We start from the raw sequence: 20,472 nt of genomic DNA on the forward strand, positions 1-20,472 counted from the left end.
CCCCCTTGAGTTTTGTAGGCAAAGCTTGGGTGTACACCTAACCGAAGAAGTAATATGAGTGCACAATTATTCTGTAGGTACTAACAATGACATCATATGTTCCCACACCTGCTCATTGCACAATACAATATTGGTATTTGGGTTACAAATCATCCTCTTCTGTTTCTAGGTAAGGCAACTTAGTAGTTTCTACATACAGTTTGAGGGTGCACTGCTCTGCTTTATTCATAGCTCCAGGGGGGAAAAAGCATATTTACCCTGATAACAGTGAGTTACCTCAACTGCAGATCCATATTAATTTTATGCACTCAAGCATCCCACTCTCATCCCCATTTACCATTCACAGACTCCCTAGGAAAATGAAGTCCTTCTCAACCCAGATTAAAACTAGAGTACCCATCTACGTTTTAAAGACCAGTTCTGGGATAACATACTGAGTAATAAGAGGCTTTTTTGCTTCTAAACATTCCTTGTTATCCATCTTGTAAGAATCCAAACCTGTAGTTTGCAAAACAATTAAATACCTCTTGCATTTCTTTACATTCATAGTACATAACATACCAATTTGAAGCATTGCTTAGGCAAGCAATTAGGTGAAAACACTCTTGTACACTGTTATTTTGATTCTGTAAAAATCTCAGCAGCACAAAGAAGAGAACATGACTTAGCTTCCCAGTTTAATTGTTGTGTTTCTCCCCTAGTCATCTCCTAATCTAATCCATCTACCTAGCTTCTGTTGTTACAGGGCCAGGCGATCGTCACATCTTTTCCTACACCAAATTTAGATTGTCTTTATAAGCAGTTATTGACTCTCATCACAGTGAAAAACTGGGGTTTATTCACACAGAGGGCTAATATTGACCCCGGCTTTTGAAGAACAACCAACCCATTGTCCAGTTTTGATATGATAGGAAATCAATATCCATAACTTCCAGTCTCTTCCCTCCAGGATTCGTAATCTTTGACATAAACATAGATTGGGTGTCTTTAAACCCACACCCCCAGAAGGAAAGGGAAATACTATGTAAATAAATCAGAAGTGTGATTAACCTTTAATTCCCCATCACTGCTTTACTTGATCCCAGAACTTGCTTGCTAAGTTTTCCAGCTAGCCAAGAGAAAGAAAATAATTTGGAAATCTATTTTTACTGTACAAAGGATATCTAAAATAAAATGCATCTATCCCTCAAAATACCTACCTCTCCAAATTTTGTAATATTAATATATTGGCAAAGTAAAAAATGGTTAATACATTAAAAAGACAGCAGGCAAAGCAGATAACAAGACCTAATGGTGATGGCTAAGAGCAGGAAATTTGAAGAAAGAGTCTGAGGGACTAATTCTGGTTGTACAAGGCCAAGCCTTAAGAACCAATGAATACAAAGCCAGAAGTGAGAAACAGCAACAGACAATAAATGTTGCCTGTGTAAAGAAACTGAAGATATGGTGAGTCACCTAATTAGCTGCTGCAAGATTGCACAGACTTGCTACAAACAAGGGCATGACAAAGTGGCAACAATGGTGCATTGGAAGATGTGCAAGAAATACCATTTGCCTACAAGCAAGAACAAGCAGGACCATGTGGGAAGTTATCATCCAGCCCTCTCCCAGAAAAATGAAATATCCTAGGAAATATTGAAAAGACAGAATATTCCTCTGGATGTGAAAAGAAAGAAACATGTTTTAAAAGACAGAATAGTTGCCTGTAGCTTCCTGCCCATCCCCACTTTGTCAATGGGCCATTAAAACAGTCAAGCTAGTCCACTTTACATAATAAAGACTTCACCAGCAGCTATAGGAAAGCATGATAATATTGGCCCTTTACTCAACTGACCACATGGCATCTGAGAACTCATCCATACCTGGATTCAAAACACAGCCTAGAGAGTTGCCCCTGCATGGCCCCATGAGAGTCTGACAACCAATCAGAATACATTTGAATTTGAATTTGAATTTGAAAGTTTATTTATAGGCCGCCCTTTTCCCTGGGGGGACTCAGGGCGGCTTATAACTCATGAGGAAGGGGATACAAACAATGACACATAAGAACAATACATAATTAAAGAGAACACAACATTCATACCATTTGGGTGGGGGTGGGTTAAATCTTTAGCCCCAGGCCTGACGGGATAGCCAGATTTTAAGGGCTGTGCGGAAGGTCTGGAGGGTTCTTACACAGGAACAGGAAACAGAGAGGTGGGACTGAACAGGTTATAAGAAGCCTAGCAAACTCCTCCTTCAGCCCTTCTCTTCTTCTCCACCAACATTGAAGCATGTGATCACCTTTTCTGTTCAGGGCTCAAGCCATGTGGCCCTGTCCATCAATAAACCATCTTTCCAAGCAGCCTCCATGTCTCCAGTGTCTTTTTCCCCACTTGGAGCTGAACCCAGAAGGACATTTCTTTCATCAAACACAAATTAGATCAAAATATTAGAAAAGGAAGAAGCTAAAAAGCACCTGCCACATAACACCCCAGTCTAAACAACTGTTGATAAGAAAGACAAAAAGTGTAGATAATGGACATTGCACTACTTGGAGACAGCACTACAGAAGAGAAGAAGTAGAGAACATCACAAAATACAAAGGCCTACAATGGAAGCTGTGTGACTGTAGCAAAAGAAAACAAAGTTAATACCAATCCCAAAACATCTGGAGCATCACTTGCACACCATCAGCATGGACAAAAAATCACCATTTGTCAATTGCAAAAGGCAGTTTTACTTTCAAAAGCTAACATCTTGTGACAATACATTTAATACCATCAAATATCTTTCTGTCCCAGGCTCTTGGAAACAACTCAAAAGGTGGATGAAAATGCCAAAGCCAGTCTAAACATCAGGCTGACCATGCAATGAACCATAGCAATAATAATACTGAACAAAAATGCTGTCTGCCTGTCTCAGAGGTGGGTTCATACCAGTTCACACCTATTCAGTAGAACCGGTTCGTCAAATCTACCGAACCGGTTAGAAGAGGTTCCACCAGTGGACCCGGAAAGCAGGCCACACCTACAGAAGAGGTTCCAAATTTTTTTGAAACCCACCACTGGTCCTTGGATATGATTATTCTACACTGTCATGCTCATATTTATAAAACTCAGTGCCTCTGTGAAAGGTAAGGATGACTACTGCATTTGTGGTGCAATCAGAACATTGCGTGTGTTGAAGTTGTTTTAACGCAAACCAAAGATGCCTTTTAAAAAACAAGCATACATCGTATTCTTATGCATGCCAGTGCTGTGTGTGAGGTAATTTAAGGTGGTTCTGACAAGTGTCGTCGGCATCTTCATATCCGGTCACATGGACGGCAAGCCACTCCCATCCGGTCACATGGGTGGCAAGCCACTCCCACAAAAGAGGCCACACCCACAGAGTAGATTCGAACAATTTTTGAAACCCACCACTGGTCTGTCTGTCTATCTATCTGAGTGAAGGTCTGATTATGTATATGCATACACATACACACACACACACACAAACTCATAAAAATAGCATGTCCTCATTTGAATATTTGCCTCCTATCTATCACTAAATAGATATGTATATTTGACAAAATCCTTTGAAAAAAAAGCTAAATATTATGCAAAAGTTCAGAGAAAATTATTTATATTTTGGAAAATGAATATACAAAACATGCAATATACTTTCTGTACCTAATTTTTTTTTTTTACCAATCCACTCATCCTATATCTGCAAAACTAAAGAGAAGAAAACTAAAACAGAGAGATTTGGTCACCTCCAATACCAGCAGTATTTGACGGAATGATTAGTGCAGTAGAGAATAATTAACTATTTAGTAAAACCACAGTGATGTACAAATCACTTCCCAAATATCCAATGTGACGTGGTGTGTGATCTGCATCTAAATCATTTTTTAATACAAAAGTAGAGTTGATTCTGTGTTTTCCCACTGTGAAACTGAGAGGTTGAACATCACTTATCTGATAACTTACACTGTGGTCGGACACATCACCTTAAGAGTAATCGCATACATTGTCACATTATTATTGTGAATTCTAGATAATCACATCACAGGGAAGAGGATCTCATGCCAAAAAGGCTACATCAAAAGAGATCCCAACACATGACATATGTATACACTTCCCAAATTTGAACAATTCAATGTAACTATTTGAAATAGAGGGGGCACAATGGCTCAGTGCTTAAAATGATGAACTTGTCACATGGAGAGCAGATAGACTGGGTTCCAGCATAGCTCCATGCAACAGGGTGAGCTCCCCTTACTTGCCTCAGCTCCTGTCCAACTAGCAGATCAAAAGCATGCAAATGCAAGTAGATTAATGGGTACCACTTCGGTGGGAAGGTCAGTGTTCTGTTTGATGTACAGCCATGCTGTCCATATGATCTTGGGTATTTTCTTTAGATAGCGCTGGCTCTCTCAGCCAAGAAACAGAGATAAGCACTGTGCCCTAGAGTCGGATATGACTGACAGGAAAACATTTACTTCAATATGACTGGCAGGCCATTCTCTTATGAGTGCCATGTGTCCCAACTAAAACCTTAAGAATCTTACAAATCAGTTTATAGCAATTGTTATTCAACCATACTCAGAATTGAGGCACATCCTTAATAAACCTTTGCCGCGGGCACATTGGGCACATTTTTTCCTATCCATTTTACTACAGAGTAAGCCTCTCTTTCATGTATCCAATAATGATAGTAATTAAAAAGTTCATCTTATTAGAAGTGTTACGTTCATTTATCAATTATTTGGATCTAATAAACAGGCAGTTGGGTTTTTTCAGGAGTTACAGATTCAAACTTCAACTAACAACGCAATATTATGCTTCTATCACGTTAGTAGAGTCCAAACAAATTGAGGAATTTTACCAGTGGTGGGCTTCAAAATTTTTTGGAACCTCTTCTGTAGGTGTGGCCTGCTTTCCGGGTCCACTGGTGGAACCTCTTCTAACCGGTTCGGTAGATTTGACAAACCGGTTCTACCGAACTGGTGCGAACCGGTAGGAACCCACCTCTGAATTTTACCCACATTCCAATCTAAGTCATAGTTTAACTTAACCATATTTTTTAAAAGGTACAATTTGTTTTTGGCTCCTCCTTCTGTACACATTAAAAGGATTTAATAACTTCACTTCTGTTCCTCACTGCAATATTTATATTGGTGAGTTTTACTTGGAAAGTCTGGGGAGGAAAAGCATACTCCCAAAGCAAGGAGAAAGCAGAGCGGGAGAGAGAGATTGAACATGTATTAAATAAAATCAATGAACTCTTCAAAGACAAGGAAAATCCAGTTCTCCTATAGCTTGTCAACTTCTGAAGGCTGAGAAGGAGTGAAACAGAAGGATCAATAAGCAAGTCTCAAGCAAAATTTGCTGATAGCTAGCACTGGCCCTTGAGGGGGGAGAATACACGAATCTCTAGGTCATTCTGGATTCTAGGTAGCAAAGACTTTATTTGGTATGGATGTTTGTTGAGCATTTGCTACTTTTCAGTTCCACTGAGTACAGCTTTCAAGATTACACTTATTCGTGGGCATCTGGGCTAACAGTTTATAGTATTTTTACTCTGTAAATGGAACCTGATGTTCAGCAAACAATTTTCTTTTCTCTCTGGAAAATTATTATCCTCTCCAAAAGGTAGGAATATTTTGCAACACTCTAATAAGCATTTCTAAGACAATGAGGAAGGCTGAGCCAAAGGCCAAAGAATTGAGGCCTTTGAACTACGGTGCTGGAGAAGACTCCTGCAAGTCCCTTGGACTGCAGGTCAGTCCTAGAGGAGATCAACCCTGATTGCTCTTTAGAAGGCCAAATCTCAAAGATGAAATTCAAATACTTTGGCCACCTAATGAGAAGGAAGGACTAACTGGAGAAGAGCCTAATGCTGGGAACGATTGAGGGCAAGAGAAGAAGGAGGTGGCTGGATGGAGTCACCGAAACAGTCAGCATGAGCTTAAATGGACTCCAGAGGATGGTAAAGGACGGGAAGGCCTAGAGGAATGTTGTCCATGGGATTGTGATGGGTCAGACATGACTTCGCAACTAACAACAACAAACAACAAAGAAAATGAGACCCAAATTTGTACAAGAACTTGATTGCAGTTATAAACTGAAATAAGCTATTTCCCCAGTGTTGTAATATGGTCCAGAACTTTAAAAAAATCATGGATACAAAGTACCCCCAAAAATCACAAAAGAGTACATTAAATATATTACATTAGATAATTGCTTGTAAAGAAGTGAAAGTATTAGGAAAGAGCAAACAGGATGCATTTTACAGTAGGCTATAATTATAGGCATGCTTTCTTATACTAACCACAGTTGCTTGAACAACTCTGAAACAAATCTTGCAGTCTAAAAAAAAATGTTTGGCCAATTCCTGCCTTGTTTTCCAGCTCTTTTATCTGCTGTTTCTTAGCTGGTTGGCAGAGGTTTAGGGATGAATAAAAACCCAAACAAACAAACCAAGAATAAGGCAGGAGATTGCAAATGCTATGTCCTAATTAGCATACCAGAAATAAGCCACAGCTGCAGTTAGTTATCCCCAAAAGCCATGGTTTCAAATGATTATTTACTGCTTTAAAACAAAACATGGTTTATCCACTGGCAAGACCGCACATCACACTCAAACCAACACTAAACAAAACCCTGAGATCAAGCTAAAGGTGCATTCAGCACTTAACAGAGAGGAAAGCTTAGAAGAAGGAAAATAGAGGGGTCTTCAGGGAGGGAGGCAAGAAAACCAAGGCAGCCCCCCAAGCTCTGACTGAAACCCCACCATTTTTACATGTATATGCAGCAGAGTGGAGCTTCCACTGCATGATCACGGCCGCCATCTTGGTTTCCCAAAAAACAAAAGTAAAAAGTGATAATCTGAGGGACTGTCTCTTGCCGGTTACATCTACCCGACCCATCAGAGCAGGGAGGTAGGGAATGTTGCGGGTCCCATCCCCTAGGGTGATACACCTGGTGGGACCCAGAAGAAGGGCCTTTTCTGTGGTGGCCCCTTCTCACTGGAACATCATTCCCAAAGAGATTAAAATGGCTCCTCACTCTAACACTCTTCCGGAAAGCGCTAAAGTCCTGATTCTGCCAGCAAGCCTGAGTAACCCAGAGCAGGATGGAGCCCATTAAATGGCTCGTGTGATGTGCTGTCACTGCAATGTGGGTGTGGGTGTGGGTGTGATTTTAGTATATTAATTTATTATATTACTTCTTTTGTTAGTTTTTATTCTGGGGTTTTATATTCTGCCAGCTGCCTTGAGTTGCCATGTGCGAATAGGCAGCAGTATAAATTCCCTAAATGAATAAATAAAAACAAATAAATAAATAATGACTCACCACTGGAACTCGGCCTTGGCTCTTGAGGTAATAAAGGAGACCCTTGCTGTGGTAAATGGTGGGGTGGCACAAAGGGTTGGGATTCAACCATTGCCTGTTCAAATCATCACCACTCAAGGAACACCGCTGACTGGAGTCAAAGAAGAAGAAGAAGAGAAAAAAGAAAAGCCTAAATCCTAGTAGAAAATCTCTAGTACAAAAAAGCGTCAGAGCCAAATCAGTTTCTGGATTCTTCCCCTTCTATTCTCTATTCCTTGATGCCTCCATTTTAGAAAGGGGCAGTGGAAGTCAAACCTCTAGAGCTGTTTATTTTGAGCAAATTCATTCCTCGCTGTGTTGGTTATCACTCTCTTTGTAAGCGAACCCCCCCGTGCAGATGGATTTAACAAAATTAGGAGCAATCTTATTTTACAATGAGAGATAGATAGGGAGCTGTTTTACTTAAAAGCGATTAATAGTGGGAGCTGAGAGAAAGTACACAATGCATGCTGCTTTAAATAACTCATTGACGTTAATATAACTGGAGTGCAGCAATCAACAATATACGTCCCCTGAAACAATGTGGACTCAGGCATAACAAAACAAAGCAGATTTTTTTAAATAGCATCAAATCTCAAGCCGTATATTAATAGATAATAAAATGATATCATTATGCAACATTTGCTTGTTAGTTTCAAATAATTAGAATGAGATGGAGAATGAAATACTGGGTTCTTTTTATAGAGGCTGAGGGTCGTATAAATCACCAAAGGCTGGAAAAGGACAAGAAAAGTTGAAATAAAGTTGCAAAAGTGCCATGGGCACTTCGAGAAACCATGTACGATGACATGGTTGTTCTAGAAAGTGCTGGAAAATTTCTACCCTTTTAAAAGCCTTGATCTCACCATAGGTTTTAAGTATTGACGGAGGGACAACGCACAGCCAGGGTTTCAAACAAGAAGAACTCTTTATTCGGTTGAAGGCGATTCAAGGGACGGGAAACTCCCGCCAAGGTATTTATATTCTTGTTTAACCAATCACTGGCCGGGGACGCGACAGCAACTGCTGACGTCAGTCCCTCGGCCAATCAACAATAACAGTGCGTCGGCAACACCCTCTGGAGCTCTCAGCCAATCAGAGAGCTCAGAGGATGTTACTGACAGTCAGAACAATTAACCAATATTTAACACCCCTTTCCCCCAGTTCTGCGCATGCCCGAAACGGAGCATGCGTAGTCCTTAAGATATGCTGGGCGGCGCCGGACCCGCCCAGATCTTCTCATTGCAGGAGAAGTCGTCGGCGGAGGAGGACCTCCTCGTGGTAGCTCCTCCCCGAAGGGAGTGTAGCTCCGAGGCACGCCCTTTCGGGAAGGCCCAGAAGGCGGGCTCAACTGCAACGGTAGGTGTAGCCGTGGGGGCGCGTCACTTGTCGTGGGGGGAATTCTCTGTGCGTCCTCGGATTGAGTTGTTGGAATGGCGTCCCCTTGGGCGGCGCTTGGGTAAGCAGGGCCTGGTGTGGCGAAGGCCCTCGGTTGCGGACTGCCGGATTGAGGACGCTGTTGTTGAAACAGGAGGGGGCCTGGTGTGGCAAAGGCCCCTGGATGTGGTCTCTCGGATTGAGGGGTTTGTGCTTGGTGCAGGTTGAGGCCTGGAGAGGCGAAGGCTTCACATTGCAACCCCGGGGCTGCGGTGTTGTCGCTCAGGGGTTCGCGGCCACCAGCCTGCGACGGGAGACGCCTCCTCAATTGATCCAGGTGGCGTCTCCATTGGGTTCCATCAGCCAATTGGACCCTGAAAGAACATGGGCCAGTCAGGGCAACGATAGCACCCGGCACCCATTTTGGTTCCCCCGTAAACGACCGAGCCCACACTGGATCTCCTAGCTTAAAGGACCGGGGAGGGAGGACCCCCAGATTGCTCGGCTGATCCCCTGAATAGAGCGGGTGAAGCCTATCCAGGGGAGTCCGCAGGCGCCTGCCCATCAAGAGCTCCGCGGGGCTTTTGTTGGTAGTTGGGCAGGGGGTGGAATGTTGGCTTAGCAGGTAAGCCGCCACCCTCGCCTGCCAGTCGCCCCGGTCCATGCGGCTCAGTGCCTCCTTAGCTGAGCGGACCGCCCGTTCCGCCCGGCCATTGCTGGCCGGGTGGTACGGGGCTATGGGCGCATGCCGGATCCCCTGCTCGGCCAAGAACTCCTGGAAGGTGGTGGACGTGAACTGTGGCCCATTGTCCGAGACCACCACGTCCGGCAACCCGTGGGTTGCGAACATCCTCCGCAGGGCCCTGACCGTACTCTCGGCTGTGGTGGAGCCCATGAGGACTAGCTCCACCCATCGAGAGTAGGCGTCCACCACTACCAGGAAGTTTTGGCCGTGGAAGGGACCGGCGAAATCGATGTGGAGGCGAGACCATGGGCCTCTCGGAGCCTCCCACTCACGAGCAGGCCCGGCTGGGGGGTTGGGCCTGGATAATTGACAGGTCGTGCAGCGGCCCACATGGGCCGCTATTTCTGTGTCCAGCAAGGGCCACCAGACATAGCTACGGGCTAATGCCTTCATTCGTGCTATGCCCGGGTGGTCCTTGTGGAGCAGATCCAGAACCAGTGGCCGGAGTGCGGTGGGGATCAGCACCCGATCCCCCCAGATGAGACAACCCCCGTGGAGGGAGATCTCAGCCTGGCGATTTTTAAAGGGCTGGAAGCCCTCTGCCACTTTGTCTGCTGGCCATCCCCTTAGAACCCAGGAAGAGACCTGGGACAAGATCGGATCGGCCTTCGTGTGGGCCGCCACGTCCGCGGCAGAGAGTGGGAACCCGGAGGCGGCAATGGAGAGGACTGAGAGGGAGGGCACGGGTGCGGTGTCCGTCTCCGGGAGTGGGCAACGGCTGAGGGCATCTGCATGCCCTAGCTGTTTGCCTGGACGGTACAGCAACGTATAAGAATACGCTGCGAGGAACTCCGTCCAGCGAGTCATGCGGGGGGATAAAATGGAGGGGGTCGGCTTGTCCCCCGCCAAAAGCCCAAGGAGTGGCTTATGGTCGGTGACAAGGGTAAAGTGCCGACCGTAGAGGTAATCGTGGAACCTCTTAATCCCGGACACTGCAGCCAGAGCCTCCTTGTCGATCTGGCTGTAATTGCGCTCCGCCGAGGAGAGTGTCCGAGAATAAAAGGCCACAGGGGCTTCTGAGCCATTAGGGAGGATATGGCTCAGGACAGCCCCTACTCCAAATGGGGAGGCGTCACACGCCAACGTCAGAGGCAACCCATCATGATATTGAATGAGGACTGCCGATGACGTCAGCGTCTCTTTGACAGCCGCGAACGCATGCGCTTCGCGGCTTCCCCAGTGCCAGGCCGCGGATCGGTCGAGCAACCGATGCAGCGGCTCGGCTAGTGACGCCTTGTGAGGAATAAAGGGGGCGTAAAAATTGAGCAGCCCTAGGAACGCCTGTAGCTCCGCCCTGGAGGTGGGAGCAGGGGCGTTCCTAATGGCGGCAATCTTAGAGGGTGTAGGGTGAATGCCTTGGGCATCTATTAAGAAGCCCAAGAATTCTACCCTAGGGACAGCAAATGAGCATTTGCTGCTTTTTAATTTTAATCCCGCGCCCCTGAAACGACAGAGGACCTTCCTTAATACTTCGATGAGTTCTGAGCGGCTTGTAGCAGCGATCAGAACGTCATCGAAATATGGCACTACCCCCGGAAGTCCATGGAGCAGGCGCTCCATGAGACTTTGGAAGATCCCCGGGGCCACGGATACGCCGAATTGTAGGCGGCGACAACGAAAAGCCCCACGATGAGTGACGATGGTCTGGGCAGCCGCCGCATCGTCATCCACCGGGAGCTGTTGATAGGCTTGCGCCATATCCAGTTTAGCAAATATGCAACCCTGCCCCAGGGAATGGAGCAGGTGTTGCACAACAGGGACTGGATAGGGGTTTGCCTGAAGGGCCAAGTTGATCGTCGACTTGTAGTCGGCGCAGATTCTCACCGAGCCATCCGGCTTGACCGGAAGAACTATGGGAGTCTCCCATGGAGCATGATCGACTGGCTCGATGACACCCTGCGCCAATAATTTGTCAAGTTCGGCGTCAACCTTGGCCCTTAAGGCAAAAGGCACCCTGCGGGCTTTCAGCCTAATAGGAGCAATCTGAGGATCTAAGCTAAGGGAGATGGGGGTTCCCTTATAACACCCCAGCTGTCCATCAAACACATCAGAGAACTCCTGCAGGACGTCCTCAATTGTCGCAGTTTTCACTTGGTGGACCCCCCCAATGGACAGTCCCAGTGTCTTAAACCAATCAAGGCCAAGAAGAGCCGGCAAATTGTGTTTTACAATTATGATTGGCAGCTCTCCCTTGAAATTGCCATATCTAACAGGGATAGGAAAGGATCCCAGAACAGGGATCAACTTCCCTTGGTAGTCCCTTAAGAGTACCCGGGATGGGGCTAACTGATTTTGGGAAACTGTAGGGCAGAGGTTTGAGAACATGTCCCAAGATAATAATGATCGGGAGGAGCCGGAGTCCACCTCCATCTGGCAAGGCTGACCTGCCAGGTGGACATTGGCCTTGATCTTGCGGTTGCCTGAGGAGGCCTGGTTGATGGAAGTCTCCACTTCCTGCGGCTCGGAAACAGTGTGGCAGTCATCTCCTCTGCGAGCTGGTCTCTGCTGGCGGTGCTGTTGCTGTTGCTGCTTGGTCCTCTCAGAAGATTGGAAGAAGGCAGGGGCCGGCAAGGAGGCTCGGCACACTTGGGCGATGTGCCCCTGCCTCTGACAGCGGTGGCAGATTGCATTTTTGAATTGGCACGTTTGGCGGTCGTGGCGGCCTCCGCAGCTAAGGCAAGGCACCCTGGCGTTTTGCGGTGCGGCTGTGGATTTGGCAGGTGGCTTCCGCCGTGGTTGTGCGCGGACTTGATCGATGTTGTCTGGCTCCCGGTCCTCACAAGGGATTATATCATCATAGTCAATGTCATGCACTTGTGAGGCCGGTGCCGGGTTAGTTGACAGCTGTAGCCGTTCCAAATCGGCGGTCGATTGCTCCGAGAGCTCAGCTGCTCTGGCGATCTCGACTGCTTGGAGCAGCGTAATGTCATGGTGGCGGAACATGCGGCTTCTTAAGTGTACATCCCGCACACCGCACACAAACTGCTCGACTAGGTTTTCTTCTAGGTTCGAAAAATCGCACTGGGCCGCCACAGTGCGCAGGGCTTCCAAAAATTGACTGATCGTCTCCCCCGGCTTCTGTACCCGCCTCCTGAATGCGAAACTGCGGGCAATTTTGGATGGCGTTGGGGCATAGTGCCCCTTTAATTTGGCCATCAAGTTGTCCCAGCCCAATTTGTATGCGGGTCTGGGAGCAGCCATGGCTCTGGCTGAGGCAAACATTGAGGGTTCGCAGCATGATAAGAAAAAGCTGCACTTCTCCTCATCCGTTTGAGCCTGATTTTTAGTTGCGATTAAATATGTTTCAAAGCGCTCCATGAATCCTTCCCAGGATTCGCCGGCGGAGCCGAAAGGAGCGAAAGGCGGCAATGAATTCATACTGGCTAAACTGACTTGTGAGGAGCGGATGGACTGAAGACGTGACAGGAAAAATTTTCCTCAGCGTTCGGTGCTGGCGCGGACAGCGACTTACAGCAGCTAGCTGGAATAAACTCTCTGTCTTTAAACCTAGGCTTGCGTGGAATCGCCGAATCCCACCTTCGTCGCCAGTTTTAAGTATTGACGGAGGGACAACGCACAGCCAGGGTTTCAAACAAGAAGAACTCTTTATTCGGTTGAAGGCGATTCAAGGGACGGGAAACTCCCGCCAAGGTATTTATATTCTTGTTTAACCAATCACTGGCCGGGGACGCGACAGCAACTGCTGACGTCAGTCCCTCGGCCAATCAACAATAACAGTGCGTCGGCAACACCCTCTGGAGCTCTCAGCCAATCAGAGAGCTCAGAGGATGTTACTGACAGTCAGAACAATTAACCAATATTTAACAATAGGCACACCAGGCTTTTTAAATAAAATAAAAGAAAGTAAGAAGACATTTAGGCCATCTCACACATCTTGTTAATTACATGTAATCCTCAACTTACAGCAGTTCATTTAGTGACCCTTCAAAGTTGCAACAGCACTGGGAAACTTATGACTTACGAACGTTTTTCACACTTACAACCATTGCCGCATCTCCATGGGATGCTTGACCACTGAGTCACATTTAGGATGGTTGCAGTGTCCTGGACTTGTGTGAAAACATTTTGCAACCTTCTGACAAGCAAAGTCAATGGGGAAGCCAGATCTGTTTAACAACTGTGTTACTAACTTAACTGTGTTCTGCCCCAGGATTCCTGATACATTAAAAAGCACACGCTTAGTCTCCAAAACCCTCTTTTTATTTCAAAGGCTGTGAATTATGTTCATTCATAGCCCATAATGAGTCCCAAATAGTTGTAAAGAGTTCTACAGTAGATTGCCAAAGTCCTTCGGGATAAGGCTGATAAGCACCCACCTTTATCTTCCTTGAAACGCTGCCAAAGATTTAATTGGCAATTAGCTTGGCAAGGCCACATGGAGCAAAGAATCAAAATGGAGCTTCAGAAGATAAACTGACCAGCATGAACCAAGTTGCTTCCTGTGCCTTTGCTCCTCCTTTATGTCCTATGGGACGGGCCAATCAACTCCAAGCCTTACTCCCAAATCGTCCCTTCTGTCTTAACTGTTCTTGTCTTCTGGCAGCTCTGTGCATGCATGTGTACTGGGAACAGGGGAAGCCTGATCCTCTGCCTTGCTGCTGTCCGACTCTGGAGACTCTGGAGGCAGCACATAACTCCCAGATGGCCCTGGCCCCTTCTCTGCCTCCGATGCAGAGCCCTCATCCGAACCTTCCCCACACTCCAAGACTGGCCCATGTTCCTCCCAAACCTCCTCACTGTCTGACTCTGCTGCCAGCTCTGCAGGCTGCCGGCGGACCACAGCAAACAGCTGCTGTGATTCACTTAACAACTGTGGCAAGACAGGGCATAAAAAAGGATAAAACTCACTTAACAAATGTCTCACTTAGCAACAGAAATGTTGGGTTCAGTTGTGGTGGTAAATCAAGGACTACTTGTAAATACAATCTCCATTTCCTCCCACCCACCTATCTACCAAATCTTAAATACAATTGGGCAGTTTTTAAGTTTTAAAAGGTAGGATTATTTCCTGGGTTGCAAGGCTGCTCGCTCCAGCCACAGTAGACTCTTGAACAGCAGAACGTTCTCATTAAGATCACTCTCCAAGTCTCTTTATTGCTCTGTTGCAAAGCCATCATCCGTTCTACAATGCCAAAGGGATAAATGTTTAAAAGGAATATTTAGAGTTTGGAATTAGTTTGCTTGGGACAAAATGTCAAGTTCCCCTTGGCAGCCAGAGCTTCATGAAGCCTCCCAAAGATGTGAAATGACACGGGGAGGACTAAATATCAGAATTCAAGAATGGTGGCCATTACCAACAGCTGTTCATAATTGGGAAGGAAGGGCCAATTCCAGAATGTCATATTCCTTCTGTAGTCCCCATATCTCCCCTCTGAGTCCCAGAGTTATGAAATTCTGGTCTTTTGTTTCCCTCCATCGCTAATTCATAACTGCATTTTTTTGTTCATTGCTTTCTTGCTCTGAGAATCTCCAGCTGCCAACAGTATTGAATAGTACCGGATTAACAAAATTAAAACCCAATATCCAGCCACAAAATAATGCCTGTTGGGCTACTGTTGCCAAGTGGAAGACTGTTCCAGAAATTAGCAATGCAAGCTTTTTAGCCGAACCTTTCAGAATCCTACTCAAGGCTGAGGGATTGTTATTCATCAGGATGGCCTAATTATTATCCTGGTAAAGAATAATTTCCACTTCTTAGCTGAGTAGCATTCTGCTTGGATATCAATTGAGTTTGGGACTCTGCTGTTGACATTCAAGAGAGCAGGGTGGTACCTCAGTAGACATGTTTTTTTTTTTTTTTTTTACTGGTGATGCAAGTTTTGCAACCTGAAATATCGATCCAAGCAAATTTCCTTCAAGATCATACTAGCTCCTTTCATACATTGGAGTTGTTGTTGTTGTTTTTAGTTGTGAAGTCATGCCCAACTCATGTGACCCCCATGGACCCCTCTAGGCCTTCCTGTCCTCTACCATCCCCCAGAGTCCATTTAAGCTCACGCTGACTGCTTTGGTGACTCCAGTCAGCCACCTCATTCTCTGTCACCCCCTTCTTCTTTTGCCCTCCATCGTTCCCAGCATGAGGCTCTTCTCCAGTAAATCCTTCCTTCTCATTAGCTGACCAAAGTATTTGAGTTTCATCTTCAGGATCTGGCCTTCTAAAGAACAGTCAGGGTTGATCTCTTCTAGGACTGACTGGACAGCTATTTCTCTGAAATACCTGTAGTATAGGGTCTCCTGCTTGAGCAGGGGGTTGGACTAGAAGACCTCCAAGGCCCCTCCAGCTCTATTCTGCATCAAAGTATTATTAAATTATTGAAATGAAAACAGAATACAGACATTATTATTAACTGTGCAGGTGAAGGATCAGCCATTTCAACAGAAGTGGCTCCCCTAATTCCATTCTTAGGTTGTTTTTGAAGAGGCAGAATTCCTGTTATCATTTGCAACTGGCTATTCTGATTATTAACTCTCCAAGGTGATTTTACAAGCACATCCAGTCACAAGCTATGATAGCGACCTGTAGCTTAGATTGCTTTTATAAAATGAATTAGGCAAATGAACAGGGCATTTCCATTTCAAAGTTAAGTGCTCTGGAGTTTATTCAATTTATTTTTGTTTACTGGATTTTCAAGCCATCAGACTCTAGGCAGCTTATTAATGTTTAAAAGAATACTTAATTTGGGGCAAAAAATGGACAAAACCACATCAATAATATTCCTCAAACAATTCAATCCGATCCCACAGATTCAGTTTTAGAATAGAACTCATGAATAAAATTGGGACTCTTATCCAATAAAGTAGATGCTGGCATCGCCCATGTTAGGTTAAGGTTTATCCAGTCACTAATGCTCATACAACACACTGAGTTGTCAACCACATTTTCAGCCAAGATTCTGCAGACTTGATCCATGAGGTTTGTTTAAAGTTCAGCATATGATCTGAAGTCAGAAAATTGAGGTGAGTCATTATACCAAGGTTACCAACCCAATTTTCTGAATTTGCATAATGTACTGAACTGTAAACAAACACATATAATTCTTTCATGCAAACACAGCTTCAGGGTTTAGATCTCGGGGTACTTAGAAATGGTGTTATTTCATTTCCAGAAAGTGGGTTGGCTGCATAGGTGGCATAAAACCAGGGTTTGCTGAGCAAACCAAAGTAGTTGACCTCACATCAAAGAGATGATTTACACTCCACATGTGATCAAAATTCAGATACTTGCCAACTGACTCATATTTATGACGGTTGCAGTGTGCTGGGGTCTTGCGATCCCCTTTTGTGAACTTCTGACAATCAAAGCCAATGGGGAAACCAGATTCTCTTAACAACTGGGTTAGCAATAGCAATTGCACTTAGACTTATATACCACTTTACAGTGCTTTACAGTCCTCTCTAAGCGGTTTACAAAGTCATCCTCTTGCTCCTAACAATCTGGGTCCTCATTTGACCCACCTTGGAAGGATGGAAGGCTGAGTCAACCTTGAACCTGGTGAGTTGAACTGCCAAATTGCAGGCAGCTGGTAGTCAGCAGAAGTAGCCTGCAGTACTGCACTCTGACCACTATGCCACCACAGCTCATAACTTAACTGCAGTGATTTACTTAACAACTGTATTAAGAAAGGTTGCAAAATGGGGCAAAACTCACTTAACAAATGACTTGCTTAACAACAGAATTTTGGGGGTCAGTTGTGGTGGTAACACAAGGACTACCTATACCTGGAGCCAAATAACTCATATTATAAGCCTCTGTTTAACCAGATTCTGTGATCAAATATGGGATAGATAAATAATTTACAAGCAATAAGGACTTGTATTGATTTTTTTCTGATTTGAGGACAAATAAAATAATCATCATTTATTAACATCTGGATGCCACGGTGGCTCAGTGGCTAAGACACTGAGCTTGTCAATCAGAAAGGTTGGCAGTTCAGCGGTTCGAATCCCTAGCACGCATAACTGAGTGAGCTCCCATTACTTGTCCCAGCTTCTGCCAACTTAGCAGTTTGAAAGCATGTAAAAATGCAAGTAGAAAAATAGGAACCACCTTTGGTGGGAAGGTAACAGCGTTCTGTGCGCCTTCGGCATTTAGTCATGCCACCCACATGACCAGAGAGACTTTTTCGGACAGCGTTGGCTCTTCGGCTTTGAAACAGAGATGAGCACCACTCCCCAGAGTCAGGAATAACAAGCACATATGTTCGAGGGGAACCTTTACCTTTACCTTAGTAACAACTGGGGACTGCTTAATGGTGGTTGAACAGAACAATGAGCTAGATGGCTAATAAGTCAAACTGAGATGAAACTTTGGCTCATATTTCCAGTACAATCCAGATTTTTCCTACAGTAGATCCAAAGCCCTAAGCAACACAAGCTTCCCACATTTGCTACCTGATATGCTTTAACTGCAGTATCTCATGACTGAATTTGCATTACATCTCTGCCACTGCTGAAAAATTATATAGTCTGGTGTGAACAGCCAGGAGGGACTTTCATCTCCAGCTAATAAAACCCAAATCATTATCTGGTTTTGTAACATAGTAATGGTATATGTACCAAGCACACATTACAGACTCTTTATAGATTGCTACTGTAGGAGTATTGAGGATTTTATCACTCATTCTGCATTAAGCAATTTATTACATCCTTCACAGCTTGCTCTGTGTTAGTATAATGCCTTAATTTAAAACTTTATTTTTAAAGAAAAGGAAAACGGGACTGTGGTTTTGTACAATATTGCAAGCTTCGTAACAGCCTTCTTCCTTTCTCCCGAATTGTCTTCTTGATCCTGTAATTTTAATTGTTAGCCTCCCTTCTATTCATTCTGCAGACAATAAAAAAATTGCTGTTTCCTGTAGCCAATAAGCTGAAATCTGCTACTGAGATATCGGTTAATAAGTAGGAAAGGTACACCACTAAATCCCGTCTCATCCAAACTTGACTAAGCCAAAAATGACTACTTTTCAGCAAGTATACATAAGTCAAAATGATGTTTTTGACGTCTCCGTGTGATCATTTCTAAAATTCAAATGTCAGGGCGTGAAGATTCAGGACCCAAGTTAAGTTCAAGTTAAACTGATTTTTTGCTTGTGGTTACATACAAAATAGCACAAAAGTGGTGCTAGGTAAGAGTTAACAGAATTCAAGAGGGGTTAGACTTAATTGCTTATCAGAACCTAATGATTCCAGGCTGATTCCCCTCTTGACTCCACCCCCAGTCTTTGTCTGTCTTTCTTCTACATCAAATACTCTAACAATGACATTGGAGTTGGGCAGCCAATCAATTTAAATAAATAAAGGTAACAAGAGTTGACTGTTTAGAGCAAGGCTGTCAAACTCAAGGCCCGGGGGGCCAGATGCGGCCCACAGGTGCTTAGATGTGGTCCGCAGGGCCGCCCTGGAAACTGCAAATGACTGGCCTGCGGTGCCTCTGCCAATAAAAACGGAGCTGGCAAAGGCTGAAAGCGGCCCTCCCAAGCTCCGTTTTTGCTGGCAGAGGGTTGGAGGAGGCCATCACATCCGAAAACTGAGCTCGGGAGCCTGTTCTCATTAGCAGAGTGCTCAGGCCATCACAGGAGCCCCCCAACAAGAGTGATGTCATGCTGGCCATGCCCATCCTGGCCACGCCCACCCTGGGCCCCCGAGGTCAAATACAAACCTGATGCACCCCTCAATGAAATCAAGTTTGACACACCAGGTTTAGAAGGATACGTAGGGGGGGAAAGTCCCCATAGAGTAGATTCAAACTAGGGCCAGCTCTACCATAAAACAAATTGAGGCAACTGCTCTGGTCATCAATTGAGGTTATGGAGCTGCCTCTGGATATTGAATGACTATGCATTTGGATCTAAATCGTGCCCTTTGAATGAATTATTCTCAAGATCAGATGCAGAACTTCTGGAAATAAGATTTGGTGGATAATCCAATCTGGCTTTTATTCATGGAAGGGAAAAATGCTAGAACATATTGAAGTCAAGTCATCCCCCAATATACTACTTCATCTTGTGCAGATGACATCTTAGTTTACTGGACTTTCATCCTGTCAAATTTATACCAGGAGATTCTGCTAGACTCCTAGGAGAACAACAATTATATTAATTTTATTTCTGGAAGCACAAGCCAATATGCCTCTATCCCCTGCACCAACACATGAACTGGATCTTTCTTTGGTCCAGGAAAAGTACAGCTTTCCCTCTACACCAAAAAGGTGTAGCTCACATAGCTTTGGTTAATATAACCAATAGTGTAAAGAGCTTCCTTGCCAACATTTCCCCATTGTTCATTATTTTGCTGCCTGAGATCAGTTACTTAAGAGTCTCCGTGGCACAGTGGTTAGAGTGCAGTTATGCAGGCCACTTCTGCTGTCTACCGGCTACCTGCAATTTGGCAGTTCAAATCCCACCAGGCTCAAGATTGACTCAGACTTCCATCCTTTTGAGGTGGGTAAAATGAGGACACAGATTGCTGGGGGCAATAGGCTGACTCTGTAAAACTACTTAAAGAGGGCTATAAAGCACTATAAAGTGGTATATAAATCTAAGTGTAATTGCTAATGCTAAGTGATAATTGCTACTTATTCTACCTAAACTTAGGGTTGGGTTTGAAGAATGAACCTCAAGCTCCAAAATGTATCAAGATAGTCCTGTTTCTTCTGAAGAAGAACTGAAGCAGTTTCTTGGATGAGAAGCAAAATGTCTTGAAGCAAAACATCTTCAAGCAAAACCCAAAATTAGTCCATAGGTGCCTTTTGTAAAGCCCTTTTGGGACAACCATAACCTGGATGACTGAGAATCTCCATAGCTACTCTTCATTCTTAAATATAATGGAAGGCTGAACTTTTTCCTCCAAAAGCTGTATTGGGATAGCAATACAGTGATTAGAATGTAGTGGAAGCCAAAATTCAAATCCCCCTTCAGCCATGGAACCGGTGTACCAGATCTGGGATGCAAAATCTGGTTGTCCTCTGGATAACAGCAATTTAGATGATCA

The 20,472-nt window shown here is 44.8% G+C and overlaps 1 protein-coding gene and 1 long non-coding RNA gene across 2 annotated transcripts in view; one reads left to right on the forward strand and one right to left on the reverse strand.

Annotated features, from left to right (window-relative positions):
• The window catches only part of AGBL1 (AGBL carboxypeptidase 1), a 418,457-nt gene that overhangs the window by 189,616 nt on the left and 208,369 nt on the right, over positions 1-20,472 (reverse strand). Inside the window, exon 19 of the mRNA XM_087704308.1 lies at positions 7,323-7,452. Within this exon, the coding sequence (XP_087560434.1) occupies positions 7,323-7,452 (130 nt within the window). The remainder of the gene's footprint in view (positions 1-7,322; positions 7,453-20,472) is intronic.
• LOC148048475 (uncharacterized) lies at positions 8,210-13,047 on the forward strand. Its single transcript, XR_015695336.1, has 3 exons — positions 8,210-8,314; positions 8,574-8,699; positions 12,974-13,047. It is a non-coding gene; the product is annotated as an uncharacterized LOC148048475 (long non-coding RNA).

Source organism: Thamnophis sirtalis, unplaced genomic scaffold, assembly GCF_051295495.1.
Source record: "Thamnophis sirtalis isolate CommonGarterSnake01/CBP01778 unplaced genomic scaffold, rThaSir2_p1.2 scaffold_2, whole genome shotgun sequence".
Taxonomy (NCBI): Eukaryota; Metazoa; Chordata; class Lepidosauria; order Squamata; family Natricidae; genus Thamnophis; species Thamnophis sirtalis.